A 19,607-nucleotide genomic window follows, 5' to 3' on the forward strand; every position below is an offset into this window, starting at 1 on the left:
TTTAGAACACTCTGCATGAGCAGTAAAACCCAGGCTTTTCAGCAGGGACACCTGCTCCCGGCCCCAAGAGGTGTGGACATGAAGAATAACAACTTTAAACAAATAAACATGAATTTGTAGAGAGAGGTACTTTTTTAGGCCCTTATTCCCTAAAGTAATCAGAGCAAAAACCCCTGAATTGTAAAATCCTGTCTGTGTTCCTGCATTTTGTAAATGGTGATAATCTGGGGCCCTAAATAGCATTTCAGGCCTGAGGGCCTAAAGGCTAAACACTGGCTCGTGGGGAAAGACTTTGAGAAAGACCCCACTGTAGCACCTTGTAAAAGGTAAACTGAGCTAAAAGGGCCAGGCAGAAGAAAAAAACAAAGGTTCCCCACCTGTTCTCGGGGAATCCTTCAGGAATCCTCCTGATAGAACCAATCCGGTTCCAAACAAAAATGTGAAGAGCCATCTCCCACAGGGGAACACAGATTACACAGCACTGAGGGGAAAGGGACCTGGGGAAAGGGGTCTGGGGAAAGGGGCCTGGACGGGACCGACAGTCCGGGGATGGAAAGGCCCCTACCTGCTGGGTGGGCGTGTATTTAACGGTGTGGGAATAGTCATAATTATCGATGATGTCCAAATCCTTCACCGCATCGCTAGGGAGGGGGCTGCTGAACTGCACGTTCAGTGGGGCTTTTCCGGCCCCTTTGGTGTAGACTGTGAAGTGGGTTGGTTTCCCATTTTCCACACCTGGAAAGATAAACCATGAAGTGAGGAGAAAGGCCTGGCTGGAGTGGTTTCACTTTTAGAACCAGTCTGACAGGTTCATCAGCACCTGCTCTACAGAGGCAGCCAGAGATAGGGGCTGGGGCTCAGCCATGCCAACAGCGGCAGGAGCTCTGCCTGCTGAACTAGGGCCCCACAGAACACCTGCCATGGGTCCCCCCAGGCCTCGGGCAGAGCATGCCCACTGACCTGGCCTCCAGAGCCTCCAGGATGGCCTCACACACAGCCATCTTACCTGCTTTGCTGAGGCCCGGGCCTTCCGCCTTCACCTTGCTGGCATCGTGGGAAGGGTCCACTCTGACTCTGAAAGGGCTGGCGGGGATTTCCTGTGGCAGAGACACTATCTCAGTAGGAAAGCCCCTGAAGCAATTGCCAGAGCTTAGCCTTCTGCCCAAGTGAAGGAACCCTCAGCCCAACTCTGACTTTAGGGGGTGGTGAGCACACTTCTGCTACCACAGGTCAAGCCTCCATACTCTAGCATCAGGTAAGGGCCATAGTCGATCACTTATGAATGCCTTGGTCCCCTACATTATGGGCTTTCACCCATTTTCTTCATGGCCAAATGAAGGTTTCCCACAAACTAATCTGGTAACATTGAGCCTTTAACACCAATCGTTGAGTACTTAGGATGCAAAAAATACCACCAAGAATAAAGCCAAAGGTGGCAATACTATATGGGGCGAGAGGGAAGAAAATATCCTCTAGGGATAGCTGAGAGCTATGGTTTGGGGACTGCAAGGAATTGATCAGAAATAGAACGGTTATAATTCTTCATAAAGAATGTCACAGACTGTCAGAATAAAGGCAGAGCAGGTTAACTGGATGAGGTCAACTCAAGACCAACACTTTTAGAACTGGGGCTCCCTCTGGAGGTCCCTGTTTCTATGTAAAGTTCATTTGAATCACCAGGATCCTGTTCTTCCCTGTCTCAGGTTCTGCTCACCCTGTTTTCACTACCACTCATAAATAGGAACTCTACTGAAACTTCAAACTCCTCTCTCTATAAAAGTTTAAAGGCCAAGGCCAAAGTCATGGCTTCAGAGAGGTTGAGGTAGAACACATCTAGAAGTTGATTACATTTCAGTCAAAATGGTGATGAAGGTTTATAACAAACCGATTTCTTTTCAGAGCCCTGCTTTGAACCACACTGAATACACTGCCTCACTTTTGTTAGAAAGTGGTAAAATTTTAGTTTGGGTTTTTTTCCCCTCCCCTTCTTGATTTTAATGAACCAGAGAGAAAAACCACGGAGAAAAGCCCTGAAGACACCTTCCCCCTGGGTATGGGTGGCCGGAAAGAACCTAGCCCCACACACCTGAGATGCAAAGAGAACTTTGATAGTGTATCGCCCAGCGGCAGGAGGCACGTATTTGACTGTAAACGTGTCGTTGGCATTGTGAATAATGTCAAAATCCACATCTTCCTCATCCTCACTCAACACCCGGGCATCGCATTTAATGCCAACACTGACATCACCTGCAACAGACCAGCTCATTAGCACCAGTTTACAAGAACCAGCATGTCCCAAGCAATCACTCCCAGCTCAGCCGAACGCCCCCAAATATTAAGTAACTGGGAAGTTTGCAGTAAGAAACATGAGAAAGGGGTGCTGGTAAGCCCCCCTTTTGGAGAAAAGATGGAGGATTAGCAGAGATATCTCCAAGGAACTGACACAGGCTCATTAGATTACCTAATTCAGGCGGACTACCGGTTCAAAGCTCACTGCCCTTGAACCGTTACAAAAACAACTTAATTCCCCAAGGAGTAGCAATCCCTGTGTTGGGTGAAGCCCCCTCTCACCTTCCCCAGCCTCGGTACAGTCCACTGTGAAGTGAGTCGGCTCATTTGCCTTCAGTCCACTTCTCTCCACACCTGGCCCAAACACTTTGACCTTCTGGGGATGGCTACCCTGCCCAATGTAGACCTAGAGAGGACATGGAGAAAGGTGCAGTCAAGTTTTCTTCCACTTGGACCCAGGAAAACATTGTTAGTTAACATTGTTACAAATAGTCCTTTTGGTGTCCGGCCAGCGTGGCTCAGCAGTTGAGCATCTACCTACGATCCAGGAGATCGAGGTTCGATTCCCGATCAGGGCACATGCCCAGGTTTCAGGCTTGAACCTCAGTAGGGGGTGTGCAGGAGGCAGCCAATCAATGACTCTCATCATTGATGTTTCTCTCTCTCTCTCTCCCTCTCCCCTCCTCTCTCTGAAATCAATACATATTTTTAAAAAACAAACAAAAAACCTGTCTTAAAAAAAAGAAATAGTTCTTTTGGGCAATCGAGAGCACCTTGCCCTCAGGGCATCCATCTTTCAAGGCCCACCAAGGATGATGGGTTCTTCCCACATATCTGCCTTAGCTATGAGGCTGGATGGAGTCCAGATCTGCCACGGGACTGGGCTTTTCACGCCATGGCCAGGATTCCGCCTCACAACCTACCCGGTAGGGGCTGTGTGGGATGTTCACACCTCCCCAGACCACAGCAATGGTGTGCTTGATGGGTTTAACTGGGGTGTACGAGCAGGCGTACGTGCCGTCCATCCGACTCTTCATCTGGATGTCAATGGGTTGGCCTTCCCCATCCTGCAAAAGAGGAGGGGCTAAGAACAGAACTGACCCTCAACCATCTTCATCCAATAGGGTCACCGACAGCCAAGTCACCACACACTCATCCAACAAAACCACATGGAAAAACTATGACAAGCCTTGTTCTTACAATACAATGACCATGACCACAGGTGAGAAAAACACTACAAGCATTTATTTATTTTTAATCATTAAGGGCAAATGGCCCAAAAGAAAACCATGGACACTCAATGCTTAATTTCAATGCCTACGTTAAAATCCTCTGACCAGTTCATTTAAATTAACACATTTAATAAATCCTTTTTTACAAACCTCTCATCATGGCCTACGTACCTTCAGCCATACCAAGACATTTACAGGGAAATCTCAAACAATCAAGCCTTGTTTCCAAAGAATGCAAATCGTAATAATAATAAAAGCACCCTGCTTTAAATGTTGGAATCTCATTTACTCTTCATATAACCCAAGAGATAAGTATTCTTATTGCTCCCAATGCATAGATAAGGAAACTGAGGATCAGATGAACCGAGCAGCATGCCATTACACTGTAGGATCTTGTCACCTGACAATTACCTGCACAGGTGGCCCCTGGAAACTTACCTGAGCAAATATCTTTAAGGGAGCTTTTCCAGCATCCTTGGGATCCACGGTGAACTCCGCCAGGTTGTTGACGATGCACCCAGATTTCTCCAAACCTGGCCCATACGCTTGGACCTGGGGCAGAGGGCCAATAATGATTCTCTTTCTGTGCAATGAATGCCCCAACTAAACCCTCTGTAAAGACTAGTGACCAGGGGCAGGGAAGAACAAAACAACTGTGTCTAGCTTTATAGCACATAAGTAACAGGATGGTTATTGGAAGGAAAATGCTAAAGTAGGCTCTGACTTAAAAATAAAAAACTGTATTATTAACCATTCATGAAAGAGAAAACTCCCTATAACCAGGCCCCAAACTAGGCTGGGCTCCCTGCCTTATTCTGAGCTGACATAGAGAACTTCTAGTAACTGGGGCAGGGACCTCCAGCAATGCCCAATTTCAACATTACCCTTTGAAGGGGCTCAGAACCTTTGCCACCAACAACATTCTAAATGTGTGCAGCCCCCGGAGAGCAAAGGACCAGCAGACAGCCGATGGACAGCTGCCCATGTGTGCCAACAGCAGCATACATGGGGTCTGGGGGCCTCCTCCTATCAGCCAGGCTGGCTCAGACTTGATGCTTATCAGTCTGCAAAGGGTGCAAAGAAGCTCTTGGAAACACTGAAAATACTGCTCCAATTTAAGAGAAGGGAGCTGAGGAGAAAAAAAACACCATTATCCATGGAGCATCTTGAAATAAGAACCTCAAAAAGTGGCAAGACTGAAATATGATGCTCCAGGTTGCAAGAAAACCTCTTCTTATGGAGCCCCCTACATGGGCCATGCACCGGGCGAAGGGCTGTCTCTATGCATGTTAGTTACCTCCTTGAATCATCCCAGAAACTCGAGGAAGCAGACCCTACTATCATCCCCGTTTTATAGAGGAAGATATCAAGACTCAGAGGTAAGTTACTTGCCCAACATTAGAACATTACTCAGTGGTACCACCAGGATTCCAATCCAGGCCAGTTTCCTCCCCAAGCTCTAAAAGGCTCCTCTCTGGCATCTTTCAACATGCTGCTTAAGGTGACTCTCCGGGTGCCAGGGAGGGTGCCAGAAGCCAGAAAATAGAAGCCAGAAACATAACAAGTTGATTCACCAGGTCTGGGTTATAGTCTCCTGCGGCCGGGTGGATGAAGGCCATGTATGGACTGTCCTTGATGTCTTCATCATCACACATGATGTGAACGGCATACTCGCCAGGCTCCTTGGGCCAGTACTTGACGTCACATGATCCATCATTCTGGTCATCGTACTCAATCTTCGCCTGGGAGGGGCCTTCAATGGCAAACCCTGGGGGTGGGGAGGGAGAGCCCCCTGGTTACATGGTGAAAAGCGCCTATTCTATGTGACTACCAACTCACTCCCTCTACCTACCTAAAAGCCAGTGTTGCCCAGAAGGTTGAAATCTGTTTGTGTCCCTTTCCCACAAAACCAAGCCTACTGAGCCTTCATTAGAGATGGAAGAATTGGATTTTATACTTTTATTTTAATATCATCTAACAATAAGGGTCAACCCGCAAACCATTATTGGCAATATGGAAACACATGCCAAAAGCCTTAAACCAATGCCCACCCTTTCCCCCACCAAATCCAACTATGGGCTTTTATCTGAAGGAAATAAGCAAGGATGTGTATAAATAGTTAGATACAAGGATATGTATTCAGCATTGTTTTTTATGGCAAAACCCTGGAAATAACTAGAGAGCCCAATAAGATACATTCATGCAATGGAATTCCATGGAAGCCATGGAAAATCGAGGTATGTGCTGTATTTATCTGAGGCAGGAAGATATAAAGACTTTCCCCAGATATTTTTTGTGTGTGACAGATAAATACTTATATGTGTATGTACAGAAAAAAAGTCTGAAAGGATATGCCCAAAGGTTTAATATTATCTCTAGTCTACAAGGATATACCAAAATATTTCTTTTCTCTCTAGAAGGAAAAATTTAATGTGATTTCTTATTTTCTCCCTTTTATTTTTAATACCTGAGATATAGGTCATCAAACTATGGCCAGTAGGCCATATCTGACCACTGCCTGTTTTTGTAAATAAGGTTTTACTGAAACATAGCCATACTCCTTCGCTTACGTATTTTCTACTGCTGCTTTCATGCTACAACAGCAAAGTCGAATAGTTGCGAAAGAGAATATGACCCGCGATACTAAAATATTTGCTGTCTAATACTCTGAAGAGAGATCAGTGCTGACCACCGATCTAAAATGATCATATATACATCAAATGTATATTTTAAACATATTCAATTATGCCCCCAAAAATATTTACTCCCCAAATTTCTGATTTCAGAAAAGTTAATTCATTCATCTAATCTAAACTACGGATCAGACAACAATATTTGTTGAGTGCCTACTATGTTCCAGGCACAACATCCATAGAAAGCCTCTGCCCTCGAGGTCTAGTGGATGAATGAATGAATGAGGCAGAGGGCAACCTGAAGGGCAGGGGGAAAATGGGAACTGCAATTCCACAGCAGTACGCAGAGGCGGCCTCGGGTGGTGAGGAGACCAAGAGGTTAAGGGTAGTGAGGCTCAGGAGGCCCCAACTCTCAGCCTAATACCAGGCCCAATCCCCCTGTAATCTCAGCCCTCCAGAAGCTGCTGGTCAGCTGCTTCCACTTACCCAGAGACCCCACCTCAGCGCCAATGGACTCCACCACAAAGTCTGCTGACCGCCCTGCAATCCCACCGTGGAGGCCAGGGCCCCACGCACGGACTTTCTGCATGCCTGCTTCAGGGCCAACTTGAACTTCAAAGGGACTAAAAGAAAAGGAACAGAAGCAGCGTTAAAGAAGAGCAAAGAATGGGGTAAATACAGCCATAAGCTGTTTATGCCTATTCTTTCCACTTGCTGGATCCTTTCACCTGCAGTCCCAACCTCCAGCCAAGCCCTTCCTCCACAAGGCCCCCCCACAGCCATTGTTAGGTCAACAATATAAAGTAATGTGCTGTCTCAGGGCATTCAGATGGCCATTGGGTTGGCACTCAAGCCACACTGCCTCGTGCTATCTTTCTGGTTATTTACCTTTTGTGAGCAGGGCTCGAGAGACTGAGGTCCCTGGAAGGTAAGAGGGTGCACACTTTCCCATCCTGCTTATGCTGTAACCAGGCTGAATGGGCATTAGCTCATAGGCGAATGAATGTGCTTTAACTTTCACGCAGATTAAAAATGAGTTTGCTTAGATTCTCAGAGCCCTATAATATGCCCAGATATTTCTAAAGGTAAACTAAATTTATTCAGAGTTTAAAGTTACCCCAGGAGAGCTGGAAAACACGTAAACATAGGGTGGGCAAACTGCAAAGCCCACACGGCAAAGCCCACACGGCAAAGCTGCAAACTGGTCCCTTGGTTCCTGACTGCACTCGTGTAGAGGATTTTAATGTAAACCATAGAAGATTTCACCCCCATGGCATTCCTGAATAGAGGCACGCATTGAAAGAAAGAGAATCTCAGTTTATATAAGGGTATACAGACACACAGCCCATTTGCTCTCTATTACTGTTCCTTCTGGCTTCCCCGCCTACCACCAGCCCCAAACCGCCAGCATTTGATTTAAAGCAAAGCAGTCAAAACCACAGTGACTTTCTGCTGCTTTTGAGAACAGGCCAAATGTCTGTGAGCTGCCAGAAAAAAAATGTTTGCAACAAAGCAGATCTCTTTCCCTCCTGCAGCCCAGGAAGCCAACACGGTGGGCCTGCCCTGGGCAGAGCACACCTCCAGAGAAGACGCAACTCCAACTGGAGACTCACCTCTTTGGAATGTGGTGTCCCCCCCATGTGATGGCGATGCTGTACTTCCCCGGGGCGCTGGGGTAATACTCGAATGCATAGACCCCATCCAGAAAGCCTTTCTGCTTCACCAGCTCCTCCAGACCCTCTGTAGGAAGGAAACACACCATCTTTCCAATGCAATCCTAGACTCAGAACAAGAACCCCAAAGACAAGAACAGAAAGACAGCAATATCCACAAACATAGCCACAGAGGAAAGTTAAGTGGGCTGCCTAAGAGGGCTGCCCAAAACCTCAGAGATTAATCCAAAGCTAAAAATGGACTCATCTCTGCTTCAAATTGTGGGGAAGTAGATTTTCAGATAACTGGCTTCGGTAGACTCTCTCAGTTATGAGGGGCTATGCAGGCCTGAACTCCTGGGTCTGTTTAAAGAGAAATCTAGTTACATCTCAATTTTTCCTCAAGAATCCTACCCATCTTAGCCTCCCCCACGCGCGCACACACACACAAAACCTGAGAGGGGAATGAACCTTTCTGAGTATTTGGCATGAGTTCCAGGTTAGTGTCCTAGCATATCTTTTTCAACTGAAGCCAGACAACGAAAGTGAGAAAGCTCCTGTATGCTACCTACAAGACAGATTTTAGATGCTACACCACAAACTCCAGAGAAAGCCATCAGGCAGGAACTTGTTTTATGTTGAGCCTTGAGGTTTGGCTGGGAAAGCCATTTAGTCAAGCAAAAATCCAAGGTCAGAAAAAAATGCTTCCTTGGCTCCTGTAGCAACAAGCCAGGAAGAGGGCAGCCCCTGAACAGCTTGGCTCCAGGTCTGAGCAGTCTAGAACCTTGGCTGCCCTTGGAGCTCAGCCTGGTCCAAAACTTGGTGCTCTGAGATCAAATATTAACTTTCTGGAGCTCAGAACACTCTTGCCCAGCCTGCTGGGAACACAGGGGGTAAAAGCAATCCTAGCACAGGAAACTCAAGATTCCAGAAGTCAAGAGCTGTTACACTTGCAACTAGAAATGCTGGGCTGCTTATCCGTTCCAGGGGGAAACTCGAGGATGGTGTAGGCTCCCGTCCTCACATCTATTATCTCCTTTCCCAAAAGAGGGAGCAAGAATGAGTTTCAGGGTACAACCCACCCCTCCACAAATGGCATTTATTTACAAAGGAAACTTAACCCTAGGGAATTTGATCCCCCTTCTATAAGCACTGATCATAGTAATTAGGTACTTGACATAATTTCAGTCTACAAAACATAATCTGTAGTGGGAAAATCAGTGGCTTTGGACGCTGTAGTTTAATTCCAGCTCAGATGCTTATAAGTTGTGGGACCCTGGGCAAGACCCTTCCTCTCTAAGCCTAGGTTTCCTCAAATAAAAAATGGCCATTTTAGGTTGTTGTCCCAAAGACAGCATTTCCCAAATCTCATTGCATCACTGCTTTTTCTACTCCCAGAAGCCTTAATATAATGTGAATCTGCGGAGCCACCACTGTCCCTGCCTGCAACCAGGGCAGACATTACTAATTGATCACTGCTTCCTTCCCTATGGAGCCCAGATAGCCTCAAATCTTTGACACAGATCTCTGGGATAAATTGATCAGAACAGGCCATGGTGTGAAATCCATATGCCACAGCCTCAAACTTGGCGGAAATCACACATGAAAGGAGAGAAGAAAGGAGCACTTACTAGGACCCTTCACGGTTATGCCAAGCTCCCCACTTCCAGCAGCTTTGGTGTCAACCTTGAAGTCTGCCGTCTCCCGGATGCGGATGCCTTTGGGCTGCAGGCCTCGGCCGCTGGCCCGGCAGGCGTTTGGATTGCAGGCTGCAAGCAGAGTTTCAACATCAATTCAACCTTTCATTCTTTAGTCAGAGTTGAGCAAGCCAAGGTAACTTGGAGCCATCCGCCAAGAAAATATTTGCTCTGCACAAAGAGTATGGGGCAGTTGCTGAGACCAGGGGTCCCAGTTAGGGAGCATACCAGGCTAGCAAATAAGGACACAACATAACTCTGTCCAGCCACACTGCAGAGGGACTGGGGAAAGTTACTTTGGCAAAGAAAGCCAGAGAGCACAATGTGGATTCCCCGGGCTCCTGGTAGGGGCTGAATCCTGGCATGTAGCCTCTCAGTGGTAAAGCAGAGTTAAGACCTAGTGCTGGACACTGCTCAAACCTCATTGCTATACTCAAGGGCACACTAATTGGGAAGACTGGACTTCTTCAAGTCAACCTGAAAAATGTAGCGTTTGAAAACATCTGACTGGGTTCCAAACTTTGGGTCAGTCATTTCTTAAAGTCGAAACATTCTTCTTCCACATAAAGAGCCAGGATAGCTCAAAAGGGGGCCAGTGCAACCCTCCGCTGGCCAAGGCTGACAAACATTTCAGTGCCTCTGTCACAGGTCCTAGGAATGTGGGCAGCTGTAAGTGCAACTATTAGCACCACTCTCAACTATTAAACACCACTCTCAACTTGATTTCTAGATCTGGTTAAAAGAGCTAAAGTTGTAGGTATAAAAATTAAGGACAAAGGTAGCTTCTAATATTCCTTACTTGAGGTCCACAAAACGACTGTTCCATGGGGTCAGCAGAAAGTTAATAAAAGACATTCTTGTACCCTAGGAATTCTTTTTCAATGTGGGCAACCTTCTTATTAAGTAGAGAAATGGGAGATTAATGGGTCAAATGTCATGTTGTTTATTAAGTGGAGGAGAGCTATGCCGGGAACAAAAAGGGTAATCCATGAGAGAGAGGAAGTCGGAAAACATTATTGGAACTAGGGAAGCTGTTCAAATTCTTGCATTATGTCAAGAAGAGTTTTGTTTATGAATATATTGGGGGGTTTTTAATTTGTCAAGGAGAGAAAAGTTGGTCATACCAGGAACAAGTCACAAAAGAATCACAGGACTTCCCTTGGAGGGTTTAAATGGTCTTTAAAAAAAAATAACAAATACTCATGGAAATTCTGAACATGGGCAATGATCTCCATATCAAAAAGGTAACTGCTTAGTTCATATAAACACTAAATAGGGCTAAAGAATTTGAAGGAAGCTGCCAGATTGTTCACCATTTTTAGCTGTTTAAATGTAATTAGAGAGTGGGCTTGGGGTCTAGCTGGACAAGTTGTGGACATCTGCACTGTTATTTCCTGAGGCCACAAACAGCACAGGCTCAGTTGACATTTGCAGGCAGCACAAAGAACTGGCACAGAAGCCCCACCCACCAGCCCTTACCAAGCAAGGTGCCTCTGGCCCAGTGCTCTCAACTAGGAAGCCAACAGCTTCGGGGTCCAGGCAGGCCCAGAGGCAGGATTCAGAAGAGGAAGCCAGGCCTGCAGACGCAGATGCAGGACAGACAGGAAAAGGCAAGTACTGATTAGAAAAGGCAGCAGAGTTGGGGGTGGGGGGCTGGGGGGAAGGAAGAGCAATAAGGAAAAGGAAAGAGAGTCTAACAGAAAAATTCCTGCTTCCGGCTGCAGAGGGAGTTTAGCAGTGTGGTTAAGGAGTCGAGAGACCTGGGCTCTATTCCTGCTGACGCCTAGCCCTTACGTGCCGATACCTTATGTTATCTAAGCCTCAGTGAGAGTCTCCACTTGCAAACTGGGGATGCGAATAGCCCATGGAACACACAGGCTGGTGTGACGATTATATGCAGTTGTGCTAAGTGCCTGGCAGCCAGTAAAGACCAAGCAGTGGAGGCTGGGAGCACCAGCAGTGCCACTGCTGCTAACCTCAGCCAGACACCAGTGCCTCAATGGCCTCAGTCCTGCACTTCTCAGTGAGGATTACTCTCCCGGACAAGTGTTTTGGGGAGGGTTCAATGAGTTAATATAAGTAAAGCACTGAGGATTAGGAACATATTAGTATTAGTATTTGAGGACAAAATAAGTCACTTTCTATAGAAAGGGGACAGGCGTGAGCTCAATGTTGGGCCCGACCATTGTCCTGGCCTTGGGGCCCAGCCGTGTGCACAGTCAGCACACATGGTCAGCCACCCCAGCACTCACCTTCCCCAACCTGGACAACGAAGGGACTCTTGGGAATGGCATCCCCAGCAAAAGTGATCTTGACCACGTGAGGGCCAGGGTGCATTGGTTTGTACACACATCGATACACCTGGTTTCCTTTGTCTTCCACGAGCAGCTCCACGCTGTTCTTCCCCTGGGGGTCTTCCACTTCAACACCAATGTCACCCACGCCGGCACCTATGACAGAGCGAACATTCCATGAGCCTAAGTCACCTTCTCAGAAAGCTGGCTGCTGATGAGTGTAAAAGCAGGTGCAAAATGCAAGTGAAAGAGACAGAGGCACTCAGATGGACCACACCAAGACATTAACAGCTATTTCTGCCAGGGGAAGGAGGGTCATGGCCAAACGGTCCTTTTCGCCGATTCTCTATTTTGTAAATTTTCTACACGGACAAGAAAGCTGGCATTTCAAGAATTATCTTATTCCTCCATCCCCATCCAACCCACACAGGACCTTGCGTAGAATTTGGTCCAGTGGATGATTCTTAAAACTTAGTTTCTTTGGAACATCTACTTAGTCAAATAAGAAATGTATACCGAAACTGACCGATTATTAATAAGCAAAGTCAAGTTCCAGTGTAAGATTTTAGAGAAGAAAAGCTGGTTTTGAAAAATCTAAAAATATAACCAACACATTTGAAACAGCGAACAGACTGATGGCTGCCAGAGGGGAGGGGGTTGGGGCCTGGCTGAAAGAGGTGAAGGCATTGAGTACAAATTGGTAGTTACAGAACAGTCACAGGGATGTAAATTACAGCATAGAGAATATAGTCAATAATATTGTAATAACTATGTACGGGGCCAAGTGGGTACTTGAAATATTGGGGTGACCACTTTGTAAAATGTATATAATTATCTAATCACTATGCTGTACACCTGAAACCAATACAGAAAAATACTGAATATAAACTGTAATTGAAAAAATAAAGTAAAATAAAATAAATTTATAAGGATGGGGGCGGGGGGAGTTATTTTACAAGAAAGCCTGATCCGTGGAGGAGAGGCACCTTACCAGCCGTGTAGATGTCAAAGTAGGTGGGTTTATTGGCGATGTTCCCTGAAGCTTCCAAACCCGGGCCTTTCGCAGTAACTTTACTGGCATCTCCCTGGGCCTTATCGACATTCACTTCAAATGGGCTCTTGGAGATGTGCTGTCCTGCAAAGAGTACTGTGACCTGCAAGTGACAGAGAGATGACATATACTCACTTCTCCCTGCCCAGCAAGACTACCAGATCAAGCCACATGCCTTGTGATCTTCTCTTCCATCCTCCTGATTATCCACACAAAGGTGGCTGGAACAGAAGCCCTACTAGTGGCCTGAGTAGGACTCCCACCTACTCCATCAGCCACATGGCTGGCCTGGGATATCTGACCTTCGGCAAACTAAAAATGCTTATATCAGATATGTTTAGCCTCTCATGTGGGATATGAACAAATACTTATACTTGAATCTCTAGACAGTGAACCTTTTAAGCAACTGCAGAAGGGGCCACTGTTCCCCAGAATATAATGCACAGTTCCAGGATTTCAAACCTAAAGTCAATGTATTGTTCAAGGGACCAAGAACATTCCCAGACACATGGATTTGAGAAAAAGTGCAGATTTCCATCTAAAACTTGAGCCAGAGTTCTCATCTTTAAAATTTTTCAGGGGCATTGGGTTAGGTTTCCTATGAATTGAATAAATTAATTACACTCCAAGAATTTTCCCCCCAAAACTAATGATGTTCTAAGGGTATAAATCTATGGTCATGGTTCCGGGTGAACTCACAAAAGCCAAGGTGGTGAGTATGGTCTATGTCTCAAAGTCTTGGCATGGTACACAGGGACTGGCCTGTATGTGAAGGCTTCCTTTCAATGAAAGGCAGACTCCTAGATCACTCCACTCTCTGCAAAACTCCCTTAGCCCCCATCACTTAGGCCAACTGGATACCACCTCAAACAGAACTCAACATGTTGCTGAGACAAAGGACCTGGGGGGCTGGATCCCCATCAGTTCTCCAGGTACATGAGTGGACCACTGGACTTCACTATGGTTAACTGGCCTTCTCCACACTGACAGATGCTCCAGAACACCTGGAAGGGGACTACTTAAGGCAGCATTACAAAGCCCATTGCTTAGCATCTATACTGCAGGCATGTAGCTACAACCATTCACTACCTAGACAGAGTTAGAAAAATCTTATGACGTTACAAAAAACCTAGTGGAATTCAACCAATCTAGATGTATTAGTTAATGTCTCAAGTCTGATTCACAGGGATCCCAAATTTCCTATAATGAACACACATACTTTTATAATCAAGAAGGAAAATCAGATATTAACTTAAGAAAACCACTCTTTTGCCTAAGATATCCTTCCTTCCACACATATTGAAGCAAGCCCAGAGCAGCCCAAGCAATGGCTATGACACCTCATCTTACCTTGTGCAGCCCGGTGACCTTGGGCAGATACTCCACAGAGTATGTCTTGTTCTTGTCATTAGCAGGGGTCACATGTGCCTAGGATAAAAAACGAGTGATAGAGAAGGCACCAGGTGTGAGTAAAAGCATGTGGTGCCAGCCAAAGTCCTGCAGCGAGCTGGCAGGTCAGAAACCTGTCCTGGCTAGTCCCTGCCCCACCAGTCCTGCAGGACACCCCAGGAGAGGAAGAGCCTGAAGTCACAGAAACAAGTCACATAGCACAAAGGTATAACCAAGTAAGGACGCTCCACTGTCTCAGGGCTGAAACTCTAGATGAGGGAGACTATAAAGCAAGTAACTTAAACCTTTATTGGCCATATAGTAATTAAGCATTTATGAAATGCTGGGTGTTTAGGTACCCAAAATGAAACAAATCAGGCGGAATTCCTGCCTCAGTGGGAAAAATGGACAATAAACCAGTGAACTTAGAATTTCAGATGGTACGGAGCGCTAGGAATAACATATAGTCTTAAGCCCGGCCGGCATGGCTCAGCAACTGAGCATCGACCTAGGATCCCGGATATCGAGGTTTGATTCCTGGTCAGGGCACATGCCCCGATTGTGGGCTCGATCCCCAGTCAGAGGCATGCAGGAGGCAGCTGATCAATGACTATCATCATTGATGTTTCTATCTCTCTCTCCCTTCCTCTCTCTGAAATCAATAAAAAAATATATATTTAAAATATATATATATATATACATATATATATATGTATATATATAGTCTTTAGAAGATAAGTAGACAAAAGGAACAGTATGTGCAAAGGCCCTGAGGGAAGAATCAAAGGATACTCAAGATGGGAAGACAGTAGGACTCTCAGTATCATTACCATATTGTATTGTATCAGTACCATATTATTATTGTTATTCTGGCCATTAGTATCTAAAACCTCAACTAACAAGACCTTTGCTAAATTCAAAGTATCCTTTATTTTATTAAACATTGGGTATCAATTTATATTAATTTTCAAGGCATAGCCCTTGTACAAGTTACTTGAACCACTGTAATTCTCAGGATCCTTTTGGTAAAAAACAATTTCTGTTGGGAGCTTTAATGAGGAAAATGGAGGCACAGTCCCTGGCCCTGTGACAAGCCCCATGGGATGCCTACTGGGGAAGCAGCATCCTCCAACATACCTCCTCTTTGTTCCCTTCTGGGTCCTCGACAAACACCATCAAGTCTCCTTGCCCGGCACTGATGGTGTCCACAGTGAACTTGGCCGGCTGCTTCACCATGTTTCCAGTGGGCTCGATTCCTGCCACAGGTTTACACAAACACATTACAGGCGGGGCCGGGCCATCGCCCACCGTGTCTCCTTCAGGAAACTGAGAGATGGGACCCAGCCCTGCAGCTACCACATGGGAGATGGGCACAAATTGCTGTGACAAGAATACTGCAACGGGTTCCAATCCCTAATTCTGTCCTTGTTATTTAAGGAACAATTAATTGCGAAATACTCAGAGCAATTCAGCCAGAAATCTACACAATTATGAAAAATGATGTGTAACTAGCAGCGGAGCTGGCACTGAGAGAGGTGGCGTGGGGGGAGGGGGGCTGAGGTAGGGGAGAATGGCTCGTTTTCCATGAAAGACCATTTTGTACTACTTGAAATGTTTAAAAATTGCATTCAAATTTTTTTTTTAATTTAAACGTTTTCATTTTGAGAAGATTGAGCCAATTAATTTGAGATGGATTCGCATGCAGGTTTAAGAAATCATACCCTTTATCCAGTTCCTCTAACGGTTACATAGCACAAAACACTACAAAGTCAAAACACAGAACATTTTCATTCCCGTGGGATCCCCTAGGTTGCCCTTTTATAGCCAGATCCCCTCCTCTCCCACCTCACCCTCGTCTTACCCCAAAAGCCACTGATCTGTTCTCCATCTCTAATTTTACCATTTCCAGAATGCTAAATAAATGGAATCCTATGCTATATAACATTTTAAAATTGTCTCCTTCCACTAGCTTAATTCTCTGTAGATTCATCCAGGTTGTTGCCTGTATCAATTGTTTGTTCTTTTTATTACTGAGTAATATTCCATGATATGAATGCACCAGAGCTGGTTTAACCATTTACCCATCGAAGGGCATCGGGGTTGTTTCTACTTGTCTGTTACTGATAAAGCTGCTATAAACATTCGGGTACAGGTTTATGTGTGAACATGTTTTCATTTCCACAGAATAAAATGTGAAGGAGTGAAACTGTTGGGTCATATGGTAGGTGCCTGTTTAGTTCTTTAGAAAAAACTGCCAAACTGTGTTCCAGAGTGGCTGTGCCACTTTACATTCCCACCAGCAATGTATGAGCGATCCGGGTCCAGTGTCTCTGCGTCCTTGCCAGCATTTGGTGTGATCACTGTTTTCTACTTTAGCCATCCCTATAGGTCTGTAGTGGCTTCAATATGCACTTCTCTATGGCAGTGATTTTCAACCTGTGTGCCGCAAGAATTTTTAAAACATGCGATACCTGACTATTTGGCCAGGGGCACTGACATCTTTTCCCTTAGATTGTCAAATAAAAAATGACAACAGCTGCCCTTAATTAGGTCTTAATTGACATTTGTATGCTGATCTTATATCCTGAGACACTGGTGAACATATTTACGGAGAGTTTTTAGTTACTGTTTTTTAAAGTATTTTCTCATGGATTACCAAGTCATCTCCAAATAGGGGCAGTTTAATGTCTCACTTTCCAACGTGTGTCATCTTTTTCCCTCTCTTCCTTACCGTATTAGCTACAACTTGCATCACGATGCTGAATAGCAGTGGTGAGTGGACATCCCTGCCTTATTTCCCGATCTTAGGGAACACACTCCGGCTTTCACCTTTAATTATACTGTTGGCTGTAGGTGTTTTGTGGTTGCTACTCTTTATCAAACTGAGGAAGTTCTCTATTCCTCTTTTTCTGTGTTCTTATCATGGATGTCTTGAGTTTTGTCAAATGCTTTTCCTGTATCAATTGACATGATCATGTGATTTTTCTTCTTTAGCCTATTAATATAGCATATTATGTTGACTGATTTTCTACTAGCAGGCCAGCCTTGCACCCCTTGAACAAACTCCACGTGGTCATAATAATTATCTTTATGTATTGCAAAATTCTACTTGCTTATATTTTGTTAAGGACTTTTACATCTTTACTCATGAGTGATATTGCTCTGTGGTTTTCTTTTTTGGCATTGCCTTTGTCTGGTTAAAGCAATACTAGCTTCATAAAAAGAATTGGGAGGTGTTCCTTCCTCGTATTTTCTGGAAGAGACTGAGTAGAACTGATGTTAATTCTTCCTCCAGTGAAATCATCTGAGCCTGGAGACTTCTTTTCCAAGAGCTTTTAAATTACAAATTTGATGTCACTAATGGTTACAGGACCACTCAGGTGATCTACTTCATTTGGTTGAGTTTTGGTAGCCTGTGGTTTTTGAGGGAAGTCTATTATAATTATCCATATGTTTGCTTACCGTGTTCATTCTTCCTGTTATTCCAAGACTCCTTCTTTCACTGCTTCCTTTCTGTTCAGAGAATTTCCTTTAGCCACCCTTTTAGGGTGGGTGTGCTGGTGACAAATTCTTTTCGTTTTCCTTTATCTGAGAATGCCTTGATTTTCTCTTCATTCCTATAGGACATTATCCCTGAACCTAGGCTTCTGGGTTGAGCTTTTCTTTCAGCACATGAAAAATGTTGTGCCACTTCCTCTAGATGAGAAATCTGCCATTCTGTTTCCCCAGTGCGTAAGGTGTCATTTCTCTCGTTGCTTTCAAGCTTTTACTGTCTAGTTTCTTGAAGTTTGCCTAAGATGTGGCTTGGTGTGGACTTTTTTCCCTTGGTGTTTATCTTGTAAGAGTTTAGCTCAGCTTGCCACATGTAGGCAGTTTCAGCCACTGTTTCTTTGAGCATTTTTTTAGCCCTGCCCTCTTTTTACTCTCCTATAACATGAATGTTAGATGTTTCGTTAAGGTCCCACAGGTCCCTGAGGCTGCGTTCATTTTTTTCAGTCTACTTTCCCTATCATTCCTATGGGGTTGCTTTTACTGTTCTGTTTTCCAGTTCACTGATTTTCTGTCTTTCCATTCTGCTATTGAGCTCATCCACTGAGTAACTTCAGTTATTGCATTTTTCAGTTCTAAAAATTCCATTTGGTTCTTCTTTATATCTTCTACTTCCTCAGATTCTCAATGTTTTCTGTTGTTTGAAGTGTATTTGTGATTGTTTGTTGAAGCCGTTTTTATAACAGCTGCTTTAAAACCTTTATCAAATACTTCTGACATCTCTATTACCTCAGTGTTGGCATCAACTGACTGTCTTTTTTCATTCAGTTTCAGATCTTCCTGGTTCTTGGTCTGACGAGTGATTTGTGTCATTGAAACCTGGATATCCTGAGTATTGTTATGAGACTCTGGTTCAACTTTCTGTTTCAGCTGCCTTTCTATAATACCACTTCAGCAGAGGGAGGGTACACGCCTTGTTACCGCCAGTGGGGAAAGAAGTTCAGGTTCCCCATTCAGCCTCCACTGATGCTCAAAGTGAGGGGGGCTCCTCATTACTAGTGGGTAGAGATGGAAGTTCTACTTTTATTAGGCCTTGCCCACCAGTGGCTGGAAGGGGTAGGAATGCCTCATTATTACTCAAATGGCCTCTACTGACATCACTGAGGTGGCTTCCTTATCCGTGGTGAAAGTCTAGGCTTCCCATTTGGCCTCTGCTGTGTGAGTGGGGGTGGGGGCCACAGTTTCTGCTGTAGTGTTGGGCCGCAGTAGAGCAATTGTTGTCTAACAGTGCTCTGCCTTTCTGGCCAGAAAGAGCAGGCTTTTGTTGGGACTTTTTGTGTTTGTGCCCACTGGCATTTCTAGCTTGTCAGCTTCTTCAGTTCCAAGTCCGGGATATATGAGGCAAAAGAAAAACCAAGGAACTCATTACTGTGTCAGTCCCTGGGCCCCCAGCTCCCCAGCTAGTTTGCCGTATTCTCTTTCAGAGTCTTATGTTTGTTCTGCATAAAATGCCCAGGGATTTTAGATGTACTCAGTGGGAAGAATTGGAAAAAGTACTTCAACTCCATCTTCCCAGAAGCAAAAATTCAAGTATTATTTCTTTTTAAGTTTTTTTATTATGGGGAATTCCAAACTATACAGACGGAGAACTGTAAAATGAACCTGTGTACCTAGCAGCACCTAGCTTCAACAACTGACTCCCACCTGCACTCCCAGCACTTCCCTCTTCCTGTGTTATTTTGTTTGATACAAATCCTAGTCCTCATGTCACTCATAAACATTCATTATGTACCTCTAAAAGACATTTCAGAATATCCACATCAAAAAAAAATCACATCAAAAATTTATAATAATTCCTTAATATAATCAAATAGTGTTCAA

General features: G+C 44.8%; 1 protein-coding gene across 2 annotated transcripts in view; it reads right to left on the minus strand.

Annotated features, from left to right (window-relative positions):
• The window catches only part of FLNB (filamin B), a 128,917-nt gene that overhangs the window by 50,235 nt on the left and 59,075 nt on the right, over window positions 1-19,607 (minus strand). For both annotated transcript variants that reach the window (XM_081159520.1, XM_081159521.1), the window contains exons 5-18: window positions 15,375-15,493; window positions 14,199-14,276; window positions 12,789-12,951; window positions 11,756-11,953; window positions 9,438-9,575; window positions 7,768-7,894; window positions 6,641-6,777; window positions 5,096-5,289; window positions 3,960-4,073; window positions 3,213-3,356; window positions 2,572-2,695; window positions 2,087-2,247; window positions 1,007-1,097; window positions 566-735 (exon numbers count right to left, since the gene is read on the minus strand). In XM_081159520.1, coding sequence (XP_081015646.1) covers window positions 566-735; window positions 1,007-1,097; window positions 2,087-2,247; window positions 2,572-2,695; window positions 3,213-3,356; window positions 3,960-4,073; window positions 5,096-5,289; window positions 6,641-6,777; window positions 7,768-7,894; window positions 9,438-9,575; window positions 11,756-11,953; window positions 12,789-12,951; window positions 14,199-14,276; window positions 15,375-15,493 — 1,958 coding nt within the window. The remainder of the gene's footprint in view (window positions 1-565; window positions 736-1,006; window positions 1,098-2,086; window positions 2,248-2,571; window positions 2,696-3,212; window positions 3,357-3,959; window positions 4,074-5,095; window positions 5,290-6,640; window positions 6,778-7,767; window positions 7,895-9,437; window positions 9,576-11,755; window positions 11,954-12,788; window positions 12,952-14,198; window positions 14,277-15,374; window positions 15,494-19,607) is intronic.

Source organism: Miniopterus schreibersii (genome assembly GCF_964146895.1).
Source record: "Miniopterus schreibersii genome assembly, chromosome: 15".
Taxonomy (NCBI): domain Eukaryota; kingdom Metazoa; phylum Chordata; class Mammalia; order Chiroptera; family Miniopteridae; genus Miniopterus; species Miniopterus schreibersii.